The sequence below is a fragment of the Balaenoptera acutorostrata genome, chromosome 20 (assembly GCF_949987535.1).
Source record: "Balaenoptera acutorostrata chromosome 20, mBalAcu1.1, whole genome shotgun sequence".
Taxonomy (NCBI): Eukaryota; Metazoa; Chordata; class Mammalia; order Artiodactyla; family Balaenopteridae; genus Balaenoptera; species Balaenoptera acutorostrata.
In genome coordinates, this window is record NC_080083.1 from 42,296,012 (window position 1) to 42,307,358 (window position 11,347).

An 11,347-nucleotide genomic window follows, 5' to 3' on the forward strand; every position below is an offset into this window, starting at 1 on the left:
TTAAAAAGAATAAAATACCTAGGAATAAACCCTACCTAAGGAGGTAAAGACTGTACTCTGATAGAAATTGAAGATGACACAGATAGAAAGATATACCATGTTCTTTGATTGGAAGAATCGATATTGTTACAACGACCATACTACCCAAGGCAATCTACAGATTCATTGCAATCCCTGTCAAAATACCAATGGCATTTTTTCACAGAACTAGAACAAATAATTTTAAAATTTGTATGGAAAGACAAAAAGAACCCAAATAGGCAATATAATCTTGAGAAAGAAGAACAGAGCTGGAGGTATCATGCTCCCTGGCTTCAGACTATACTACAAAGCTACAGTAATCAAAACAGTATGGTGGGCTTCCCTGTGGCACAGTGGTTAAGAATCCGCCTGCCAATGCAGGGGACACAGGTTCGATCCCTGGTCCAGGAAGATCCCACATGCTGCAGAGCAACTAAGCCCGTGTGCCACAACTAGTGAGCCTGCGCTCTAGAGCCCGTGAGCCACAACTACTGAGCCTGTGTGCCACAACTCCTGAAGCCTGCGCGCCTAGAGCCCATGCTCCGCAACAAGAGAAGCCACCGCAATGAGAAGCCCGCACACCGCAATGAAGAGTAGCCCCCGCTCGCCGCAACTAGAGAAAGCCCACGCGCATCAACAAAGACCCAAAGCAGCCAAAAATAAATAAAATTTAAAAAACCAAAAAAAACAGTATGGTACTGTATGGCACAAAAACACAGAGATCAATGGAACAGAATACAGAGCTCACAAATAAACCCACACACTCATGGTCAATTCATCTACAACAAAGGAGGCAAGAAAATACAATGGAGAAAAAGCCTGTTCAATAAGTGGTGCTGGGAAAACTGGACAGCTACATGTAAAAGAATGAAATTAGACCATTTTCTCACACCATATACAAAAGTAAAATAGATTAAAGATCTAAATGTAAGACTGGATACTATAAAACTCCTAAAGGGAAACATATGCAGAACACTCAGGACATAAACTGCAGCAATATTTTTTGGATCCATCTCCTAAAGGAAATAAAAGTGAAAATAAACAAATGGGACCTAATTAAACTTAAAGCTTTTGCACTGCAAAGGAAACCATTGACAAAACGAAAGGACAATCTACTGAATGGGAGAAAATACTGGCAAATGATATGACTGATAAGGGGTTAATATCCAACGTATATAAACAGCTCATACAACTCAACAACAAGAAAATAACCAAGGAATTCCCTGGCAGTCCAGTGGTTAGGACTCGGCACTTTCACTGCCGTGGCCCAGGTTCTATCCCTGGTTGGGGAACTTAAGATCCCGCGAGCCACATGGTGTGGCCAGAAAACAAAAAACAACCCGATTAAAATGGGCAGAACTGAATAGACATTTTTCCAAAGAGGAAATGCAGATGGCCAACAGGCACAAGAAAAGATGCTCAACATCGCTAATCATCAGAGAAATGCAAATCAAAACCACAATGAGGGACTTCCCTGATGGTCAAGTGGTTAAGAATCCGCCTTCCAATGCAGAGGACGCGGGTAAGATCTGGTCGGGGAACTAAGATCCCACATGCCACAGGGCAACTTAGCCCAAGCGCCACAACTACTGAGCCCGTGAGCTTGAGCCCATGCGCTGCAATGAAGAAGAACCCGCATGCTGCAATGGACCCAGCGCAGCTAGAAAAAAAAAAACCTAAATGAGATATCACCTCACGTCTGTGAGAATGGCGATCATCAAAAAGAACACAAATAACAAACGTTGGTGGGGATATGGAGGAAAGGGGACTCTTGCACCCTGTTGGTGGGAATGTAAACTGGTGCAGCCACTGTGGAAAACAGTATGGAGGTTTCTCAAAAAACTAAAAATAGAGCTACCATATGATCCAGCAATTCCACTCCCAGGTATATATCCAAAAAAACCAGAAACACTAATTTGAAAAGATATACGCAACCCAATGTTCCAGCAGCATTATTTACAACTGCCAAGATACGGAAGCAACCTAAGTCCAGCAACAGGTGAATGGATAAAGAAAATGTGGTGTATATATATATATACAATGTAATATTACTCAGCCATAAAAAAAAGAATGAAATAATGCCATTTGAAGCAACATGGATGGACCTAGAGATTATCATACTAAGCAAAGTAGGTCAGAAAGAGAAAAACAAATACCATATGATATCACTTATATGTGGAATCTAAGTATGACACAAATCAACATCTCTACGAAACAGAAACAGACTCTCAGACACAGAGAACAGCCTTGAGGCTGCAGGGGTTGGGGAGGTAGGGAAGGGAAGGAGTGGGAGTTTGGGATTAGCAGAGGCAAACTTCTGTATATAGGATGGATGCATAAACAACAAGGTCCCACTGTAGAGCACAGGGAACTATATTGAATATCTTGTGACAAACCATAATGGAAAAGAATATGAAAAAGAATATATAAAACTGAGTCACTTTCCTGTAAATTAACACAACACTGTAAATCAACTGTACTTCAATAAAATTTTTAAAAGTACCAAAAAAACCCTGCAAAAAACCGAGATGAATGGATAAAGATGTAGTACACACACACACACACACACACACACACACACACACACAGAGGAATACTCCTCAGCCAAAAAGAAAAATGAAATTTTGCCATCTGCAGCAACATGGATGGACTATACTAAGTGAAATAAGTCAGAGAAAGATTCCACATATAAGTGTATGACATTACTTATATGTGGAAACTAAAAAAATACAACAAACTAGTGAATATAACAAAAAAGCAGCAGACTCACAGATACAGAGAACAAACTAGTGGTTACCAGTGGGGGGTGGGGCTGAGGGGCAATATTGGGGTGGGGGAGTGGGAGGTACAAACTACTGGGTGTAAGGCTGCAAGGAAGTATTGTACAACATGGGGAATGTAGCCAATGTTTTTTGTAATAACTGTAAATGCAGTGTAACTTTTAAAAACTACATTTAAAAAAATGTTGGGAAACAAAAAAGTGAGAATCTCAGATACAAGTCAAGCCTCAGAAAAAGCAACCAGGCCTCAAAAATGGAAGACTCAGTGCAACCATTAACACACTCTCCATTACAAATAATAATTAGAAACCCCATGGAAAGCTACTTTAGTGGGCCTGGGGGTGGGGGCCAGGAATCTTTCCAAAAACCCCAAGTAAGTGTGCAGCAAGTGATCGGGGCTTACATGCTGGGCGGCCGAGGAGGAGTGCCTGAGGCTGCCATTACTTGCCACTATGTGGGCGAAACAAAGGCCAAGAGCTAGGCCTTGCATTAGTGAGTGCTCAAATCCTTCTTGCCAAATGAAACCTTAACAGGAAAAACTGGGCTAGAAAGCAAAGGGGGAAACAAGAATACTGAAAGTTGTAGAAATATCCTCAAGAAACCTAAAACCTGCTACCCTGTCTCTCTGAACAAACAATGGCTTGGGCCACTGTGCCTGAGGGAAGACCCCCCAGCCCCGTGTCCACTGCTGCCCCATACCTGAGGCTTACAGTGCTCCTCAATCCAGCTGAAGACACAGGCCGACAGCTCCTGGAAGCTGGCCACGGAGATAGAGGCATTGAAGGACTGGAAGAGGGAGTCCATGATGCCTTGAAACACATTGAACTTCACCTGGTCAGAGACCTGGTCCTCCCCCTCATGGGGGTTGTCCTGGTGTGCCTTCACAATCTGCTCATAGTTCCTGAAAGCGAACAGGCCAGGCCTAAGGGGCTGCAGCAGCTCTACCAGCCCAGGAAGAATAACAGCGCTACCCTACGTACTCCCCTGGGAAGGAGATTCCCAGAGAGCCTTGGGGAGGTATTCAACATCAGCTAGATACTGCTTCTAGGTCAGAAGTGGTGACCCACCCTCTCCAACCTTCCCTTCATCAATCCCACAGGCGTTTCCAGAGTATCTGCTACAGTTGGGATAGAGTCCTGCCTACCACATGAGAGAGTGAGAATATTATCTGACGTGGCCTTTAAACAAAGGGAAGGGCATGAACTGAAGAGGCCTCAGAGTCCCCTCAGAACCAGAAGCCCTGGTTCCCCCAGCCCAGCACCCCCCTTACACTTTCATGATCTTTAGGGCCATGACGTCCTTGCGTAGCGTGGATACCTCCTCCTCCTGCTTTTTCTTCTCCTTGTGCAAAAACTGGATGTAGTCAATGGCTGGAGTGGGGGAGGGAAGAGGGGGTGGGCACAACCAGAAGGACCAGGCTGATTGTGTTTCCCCTTCCCCCAGACCCCACCTCTCCTGTTACAACCACCCCACCAGGGCCAGGCCAAAAGCGGCTCTGAGGCGCTAGCCTTCACAGCCCCCTTGGCTCCAAGCCCTCCACTGCTCTCCTGGCCATACTCTTCTGCAGAACGATGGCCTTGCTGAGCTTTTGGGAGCCAATGGAGAAGTCCTGCTGCTGGCAGGTGGGAACGATGGTCTGTAGGTCATCATAGCCTCTCTGTGGAGAGAGCAGGGGACATGGGTTCCTTAACTGAGGGGTTAAGGCAAATGGGCACAAAGCTTTTCCTCCATGATACCAAGTTCCATGCTCACTCACTCAAAGGGGGGTGGGAAGGAGGGAGAAGTTCATGTCCAGGGCCTAGACTAGCTGCCCCCAAGCCTGCTTGGGACTGCCTGACGGGGTCAGGGCAGAGTGGATCTGAAGTGTGCAGCGCCCTCCTGCGCTGGCTGAGGTGCAGGCCTCCCCAATCACCTTGATGGCATCCCTCCTCTTCTGCTCAGCCTGAGTGTGTGCTCGCCGTCGGCGGTCCTTGTAGGACTCCTTGTAGGATTCCTGGTGGTAATCGCTGTCCTCGTCATCTACGCTCAGAGTTGGGGGCAGGAAGAGGTCATTCTGGGGCCCAGTGGGGCCCATCTAGCCCACTTTTCCCCAGCTGGGAAGAAGAACCTGGTACCCAGAGATGGCAGACAGATACAAGAACCTAATATCCCAGATGAGGTGAGAGATGGCGATACCCTGCTTCTAGCACTAGGGTTCCAGCGCCTCCACGTGGATGGCTGGAGCTGCCCCGTCTAGGAAAGATACTAAAATGAAGGCATATCTAGTTCCCCCGAGTGGGGGGGACGTTGCTGCCTACCTGTGTTGGGGACAGAAGAGGCACTGGTGGAACCGATGCTATTAGCTCTGGACACTACACTCCCCTTGCGAGTGCTTTCTACAAAAAGCCCTGGAAAAGAGAGGCCCCAATCACTAAGGGATAGGATAGAGGAAGGGGCCCTGCTAGGCCCTCAGATACCTGTGGGCATAATGGCTTCCTGGGCCTTAAATACTGACCTCTCTCCTTCAACCCAAAAGCCAGCCATACTGGGCCACCCACTTCCTGTCGTGCCATTCCACAGTGCTCCAGTCTCTAGTGTCTACACTGCTCCACAGACCTGCAGTGATACCTCCTGGCTCACAAAGTGGCATCTGGGCGTGATGATGGTGAGTGACCAGCTGTCACGACTTCCATCACATCCCTGCTCCAGGACATAGGGAACTAGGTGTTACCCTCGGATGCTTCCTGCCCCTGTCCTCCAGCTCCTCCTCCCTCGCTGCTCAGGCCCGCTCAGCTCAAGGGCAGTGGACTGTGCTCAGGTGTGGCTGGCAAGGCCACTTAAATCTATAGGGCTGAGGTGGGAGTGTCCCTCCAGAGCTGAAGACGGTGGGGGAGGCACTCACCGGGGTCCAGGCTATTGTCGCTGTACGCATACTCGACCTGCGGCACCGAGCAAGGGAGAAGCCCGTCAGACCTCCGCCCCTGCGCGCGTGTGTACACGTACGTACACACACACACACACACACACACACCCCTGGGGTGCGCGAGCAGCCGCAGGATTCCCCCAGAGCCAAGAGTGGCTAGGCCGCGGGAGCGCCGCCCCTCGGCAGGACGCCGTCCGCCCACTCCACACCCCCAGCCCTCCAGCCCCGTCCCCTCACACCCACGCGCACACGCCTCAGTTGTCTTCCCACCTTGGCACACGCGGGGTGAGAGCTGTCTTCTCTGCAGCCCCGGGGCCCGGAGAGCGGGAGTAGCTCTGGGGACTTCAGGGAGTCCCCTCGTCTTCCGGACCCCCTACGTGCACGAGCCCGACCCGCCCTCCCCTCGCCGGCGTGCGCGCCCACGGGGCTTGCCTTGACCCAGGGGTCCTCCGGAGAGGCGCCCGGCTCCGTCATCTCCGACCCACCGAACCGGAAACCTGCCCGCGGGCTGGCCCCCTGCGGCGAGGAAGCGGCGAGGCGCGCCCACGTGACCCAAACCCACCAACCCGCGGCCCAGAGGCGGGGGGCGGGGCGGGCGGCAGCGCATGCGTGACCCGGAGGACGCCCCCGGTCACCCCTGCCGCGGCCGGTGGAGACCTGGAGTCCGGCGTGGTGACGGGGTTGACACCGGCGGTCTTGGAGCCGTCCTACCCGCCCGTCCCAGCCGCCGCGACATGAAGCACATTCGGTGAAACGGGGTCCCCTCAAAAGGCTTGTTCGCACAGTGTCGCAGAGTTGCGCACACGCGCACTGCCGAGGCCAGCCGGCTCCCGAGGACCGGGACGAGTTTCCCGGACCTGCAGTCTTGGTCACCTCGTCCTACCCCTCCGGGGTGCAACCTCTGTGAGGCCAGAGGCCCCGCGTGGCTTGTCGCATGATGCTCCTCCAACGCCCAGCCCAGAGTCTGGCAGGATAGTTGTGGAATTGACGCTTTCAAAGAGCCTGTTAGCCAAGTCATGCTACTTTGTAAGCTAAGCAAACTGAGGTACCTACAAAGTCCAGAACGTATCCAAAAGCACACAGCTAGTCAGTGATAGGGCCAAGACTGGTCTCAGTCCGGCTAGCTTCAAAAGCCACGCTCTTAACCACTGCATTCCTGGCTTCCAGCTCAGGCCTGGGCCCTGCACTTGTGGCTAAAGGGTCGCAAAGATACCCAGAGGCATTGGAGCAGGAAGTAAACACCATACAGGCAGCACCTGGCAACATTCACCTTTAATTCTGTAACAAGTTTCAGTGTTTGCCCTGGCCCCAGCCCACCATGGGTGCCACAGACGTGTGGGCAAGAGCGAGGATGGAACAACGCTAGGGGGCCTGCTCCCCCATGAGCCACATTCTCAGTGTTGGCCAGACACTGGCAAGCTGGGTAGGCTTCCTCTGTCCAGCAGGCCCAGCCCTGCCCTGCCCAGCTTAGCACAGAGCCCTCTAGGCCCAAGCTAGGGTGAGCTTCAAGGCCCCAATTCGCCGTCATCACTGGATCTCTTGTCAGCTCCAGGGGTCAGTTTGGCCCCACAGAGAACTCATTGTCAGTCATGGGCCTGATGGTGCCTCGGAGATGCGCTTCTGCAGGAGGGCCCAGGCTTTCTCCACCTTTGGACAGGCCAGAATGTTGGGAAGAAAAGAGGACAGGGTCATACAAGCATCCACTGGAGACTCCCTCCCCACAACCCAGCCTTTCCCTGGGCACCAACCTGGCGCTGGGTGACATGTGGCTCCCACAAGGTGCTCAGCACCACATGGCTCTGGTCCACAAGCTGCTGCCCACTCATCTGGCTCTGCAGCCGGCTTTGAGCCGCATCCTCACTCAGGCCATCCCTCTCCACAATGCGTCGTACAGCCTGGGCAGACAAGGCATTCATCAGCCCACTGGTTCAGAGCAGGATGCGGGCTACAATGGGGATAGAGTGGGGGGTGGGATCCAGATACCTCAGTCTCAGGGATGACAACGGTCCACACCTCATGGACCATGTTCTGCCAGCCTGCTTCAAGCAGCATGGCGGCATCAATCACGCACACATGCTTTCCTGTGGGGAGACCCCAGTCACTACCAGCAGCACCTTGCCACTTGCTACCAGTCAGAGAGTCAAGGAAACACAATCCCAGGGAAAGTGGATGGTCTGATTTAGGGTGGGGAAGCTCCCGGGGGAGATTCTGCTCAGCTGTTCCCTTGGGCTGCTCACTCACCCTCAGCCATAGCCTGCTCCATTTCCTCTCTGGCCAGCTTTGCGATAACTGGCCACATAATGTCCGTGAGTATCTTCAACTGCTTCTGAGAAAGGGAATGGAAGGGGTGGGCAGAGTTAACCCTCCCCCGGAGGAGATGGAGCCAGCCCGAGGGAGGAGGTAGTTAGGAACAGTTGAGTGGAAACTGGCATTCTGGGCCAGACCAGAGAGGTCCACTGGGTCCCAACCTCTGGGTCTAGTAGCAGCTGCAGAGCCCTTGGAGAGGTGTGTGTTTACCTTGTTCCCAAACACCCGGCTCCCTAGGACCTTCCTGTTGATAATGCCATCTTTATGGAGAATATCTGGATGACAGAGACAGAGGATTGGGCAAGGAGGCCAGGCCACCTCCTCACTTCAGGCCACCTCCAGCCCTCCCCAGTTATTACCTGTTCCGAAGGCTTCCACAACCGGCTGGTAGGCAGGACCGCCCGGGGCATAGGCCCGGTGGCCCAGGTGGTCACTGTCGATAACATATGCCCCCAGGCCCTTCAGCCGCTGAGCTACTGAGCTCTTCCCAGAGCCACTGATGCCCGTCAGCCCAATCACGTAGAAACCTGGGGGGAGCTCTGGCCTCTTCTACGGGTAGATAAGAGGGAACCTCACAGTTACTAGGGTCCCCAGACTCAGGTTTGAGGCTGAACCCTTCAGTCTCTCCTCTCCAGCATTCCCAGCCCACCCATGCCGGGGGAAGGGGTGGGAGGCGGGTGAGTTAGGCTTACGTGTGGAGGCCGGAGCAGGTTTCCCAGCATTTGTTGGCGGAAGCTGGAGGAGCTGACTTTGTCCTCTTCGTTTTCCTTGTGGTTTAGGTCCTTCAGCAGCTGGATCTGGTACAAGGTGAGCTCCTCCAGGTCCTGAGGCAAAGGAAGAGTGAGGAGAGAGAAGGAGGAGTGAGATGAGGACAGATCTATCGCCTTATCCTTCCCTGCCTACCCAGAGGTAAAGCTTGCCTCGGAGGGCAAGCTGGGAAGTTCCTCCTTGCCTCTTCCCGCCACCTTGAGCCCTCTCTTCCCTCCTCTGGGGTCATGTACTTCCAACAGCCCCCAGTGGCCTTCCCCATCCCCGTCCACTCCCTCTGCCAGTCTCCCTCAGGGGTTACATTCTCAAGGCGGAAGCGGTTGACGGCCATCCCCCCACGATAGGTCTCCTCGCTGACCACCAGGAACTCCAGAGAGGGGTCAGAGCCAGCGGGCCCATAGGGGTCCAGCAGGGGGATGATATCAAAAGTCAAGGAGGGCTTGATGTCCACCAGGAACTCACTCAGATGTTCCACGCGTTCTGCGTACGGTTGGAGCAGCTCAGGGAGCAACTTGCCTGGGGAAGGAGCCCAGAAGAACAGTGAGATCTTTTTACTGGGGAGGAAGAGTGTGGGCCAGTTTAGGGGAGAGTGTCCCTAAGCATCCTATCTCCAGAGGGGAGCTGGGAGCTATGAGGAGGCAGCAGGCAAGCACAATAGTGCTGCAAGGGCTGGCGCGTGTGCAGAGAACTAGCAGTGTCAGGAGGCATCAGAGTCAGATGGAGAATTCCAAGAGCCAGAGAATTCCGAGAGGCTCCTCTGACTGCCTATGGCACTGCTACCTACAACTTACTCATCCATTTATTCCCAGGGACTCAAACTTTAGGATTCATCACCCGGAGAATATGTTTAAAAGTTCAGGTTCCTTGGCTACATATTTGGGGGATCCTGATTGAATGGTGACTAGACCACACACCTAGAAAGCTGCATTTATTCATTTAACAAAATTCCCTCAGTGCTAACTGAGTGCCAGGCTCTGTGACATTTGGGAGGGGTGGGAAGTAACGGATGGCCCCACCCTTCCTCAGTCTTGGCCTGGGGGGAGGGTAAGACTGCCCTAACTCAGTCTCACTCACTCTTCAACAGGTCTTTGTCTGCTACTCCCACCACAAGCTGCTCCTGAGCCAGGAGGCATGCGACGCTGAGCAACACCTTGTGGGCATTGTGCAGGCGGTCAAAGGTGCCACCCACAGCACCGCGCTGGTGGCCACGCACTGGCTGCTTGGCAGACCTGCCCACGGGGGAGGCTGGGCTGATGGTGGAGGGTAAGGGGACGTCCAGGGACCCCACGGGCAGAACTCCAGGCCCATAATCGGGGTATAGCAGCACCGAAGACAGTTGCGGACAACAGCTGTAACAACTGGTAGCATAACGCTCTAGCTGTTGCTTGGCTGGGTTGTACTGGCTTCCATCCAGGGTCTGGAAGTCGGTCAGCACCACTTCCGGCGGGTGGGCCAGGTTCTGGACTGAGCTGGTCAGGGGAGGGAGAAAGCTCTTGGTTCGGATATTGGTCAGCAGAATTCTAACGTCCAGGTGCCTGTGGACGTCGGCGCCAGCGTAGAGGTGCGTGATGAAATCGATAACTTCAAACGTGGCCTGCACAGGGCTGGACTGGGGCTGAGCCGGGCCCCCCAGGCTCATGCCCGGTTGCAGGTGTACATAAAGCGTGTGATTCACCAACCGGGCCGCCGAGGTCAGGATGGGGGCCAGGCGAGGGGCCAGGGAGGTCAGCGGCGTTGTCAACACCAGGAGGCCCGACCGGAATACGGCCATGCTGCCCAGGCCTGCGGACAGTCAGGGAGACGAGGCGAGGGTGACTGAGTGGTATGTGTCTGAGGCCAAAGACTGTAGGGGGGACTCGGACCCCAGAGAGGGAGACCTGGAGCAGGGATGGCGTTCCCAGTGCGGATCGAGAGGAACCCGGGGGAGGGGACAGGACCTGGCAAACGGCGCCTCGGGCCTGTGCTCTAAATCTCGGTTTTATCATTTCTCAGAGGGAGCGGTGAATTCACTGAATTGCATCGAAATCCTGGGAGGGGAAAACTCGGCAGGAGCCCCTGAGTCATAAAGCTGGGGATCCAGAAATCCTGGGCGCTCTTGCTGAGCGGCACCAGGATCTTCAAAGAATCGGAGGAGGGTACTAAAGGGGGACGCTCAGGCTCGGGTCCTACTTACTGAGACCTCCTGGCCTTGGTTCCGCTTGCACCACCGCGAAGGCTTCCCCAGCCGCGACCAGTTAACATTAGTTCCGATGCTGCGACTCCGAGCTACGGAACCTGAGAAAGGCCAAACATCTCAACTTCGGTTCGGCTAGGGATTCTCGCGAGATTTCTCATGGTGTGGGGCGCCTGCATTGCTAAGGAGGAGAGCTCGGTGGCTTGGGAGATCCGCGGAAACTTATTTCCAAAACCGAGCGTCACGGGACCTGGGCCGAGTAGGGCAAGGCGGACTTGAAAGCCCGTTTCACGGGTGCCCTTCAGACTCTGAGAGAAGAGATTGGCTTCAGCCAGGTCCCTCAGGAGACAGCGGCAAAGGCGGAACTAACACCTGGCTTTCCTGCGTAAATCGCGG

General features: G+C 53.5%; 2 protein-coding genes across 6 annotated transcripts; both read right to left on the reverse strand.

The window, feature by feature from the left end:
• Positions 1–3,382: 3,382 nt before the first annotated feature.
• Positions 3,383–6,269, reverse strand: MLX (MAX dimerization protein MLX). 4 transcript variants are annotated; one of them, XM_007177777.2, is made up of 7 exons: positions 5,974–6,192; positions 5,683–5,719; positions 5,099–5,188; positions 4,714–4,820; positions 4,359–4,458; positions 4,072–4,171; positions 3,383–3,702 (listed from the first exon to the last, which is right to left on the reverse strand). In XM_007177777.2, exons 1-7 carry the CDS (start codon positions 6,175–6,177, stop codon positions 3,414–3,416), a joined length of 927 nt encoding a protein of 308 aa, XP_007177839.2. In that variant the 5' UTR covers positions 6,178–6,192; the 3' UTR covers positions 3,383–3,413. The 4 variants fall into 4 exon arrangements, with proteins under 4 accessions (XP_007177839.2, XP_007177840.2, XP_028021152.2 ...); XM_007177778.3 differs by having other exon boundaries at positions 3,399–3,702; positions 6,136–6,269; XM_028165351.2 differs by lacking the exon at positions 5,974–6,192 and adding an exon at positions 5,296–5,480 and having other exon boundaries at positions 3,399–3,702; positions 5,683–5,697.
• A 688-nt stretch (positions 6,270–6,957) lies between these two features.
• COASY (Coenzyme A synthase) lies at positions 6,958–11,090 on the reverse strand. 2 transcript variants are annotated; one of them, XM_007177690.3, is made up of 10 exons: positions 10,952–11,090; positions 9,853–10,560; positions 9,080–9,294; positions 8,703–8,834; positions 8,370–8,559; positions 8,221–8,285; positions 7,945–8,029; positions 7,687–7,784; positions 7,452–7,598; positions 6,958–7,350 (listed from the first exon to the last, which is right to left on the reverse strand). In XM_007177690.3, the coding sequence occupies exons 2-10, from the start codon at positions 10,547–10,549 to the stop codon at positions 7,291–7,293; spliced, it is 1,689 nt and encodes a 562-aa protein (XP_007177752.2). In that variant the 5' UTR covers positions 10,550–10,560; positions 10,952–11,090; the 3' UTR covers positions 6,958–7,290. The 2 variants fall into 2 exon arrangements, with proteins under 2 accessions (XP_007177752.2, XP_007177753.2); XM_007177691.2 differs by lacking the exons at positions 6,958–7,350; positions 7,687–7,784 and having other exon boundaries at positions 7,524–7,648.
• Between the last annotated feature and the right edge of the window lie 257 nt (positions 11,091–11,347).

Bases quoted from the DNA above. Each gene is read 5' to 3' on its own strand.
- MLX (XM_007177777.2), bottom strand. From the start codon at position 6,177: ATGACGGAGCCGGGCGCCTCTCCGGAGGACCCCTGGGTCAAGGCAAGC. The intron at 5,189-5,682 runs GTGAGTGCCTCC...TCTCTTTTCCAG, and splicing joins CGACAATAGCCTGGACCCCG to GGCTTTTTGTAGAAAGCACT. The intron at 4,459-4,713 runs GTGATTGGGGAG...CTCTCTCCACAG, and splicing joins AGAGGAGGGATGCCATCAAG to AGAGGCTATGATGACCTACA.
- COASY (XM_007177690.3), bottom strand. From the start codon at position 10,549: ATGGCCGTATTCCGGTCGGGCCTCCTGGTGTTGACAACGCCGCTGACC. The intron at 8,560-8,702 runs GTAAGCCTAACT...ATCTACCCGTAG, and splicing joins ACCTGCTCCGGCCTCCACAC to AAGAGGCCAGAGCTCCCCCC. The intron at 7,785-7,944 runs GTGAGTGAGCAG...GTCTCCCCACAG, and splicing joins GGAGCAGGCTATGGCTGAGG to GAAAGCATGTGTGCGTGATT.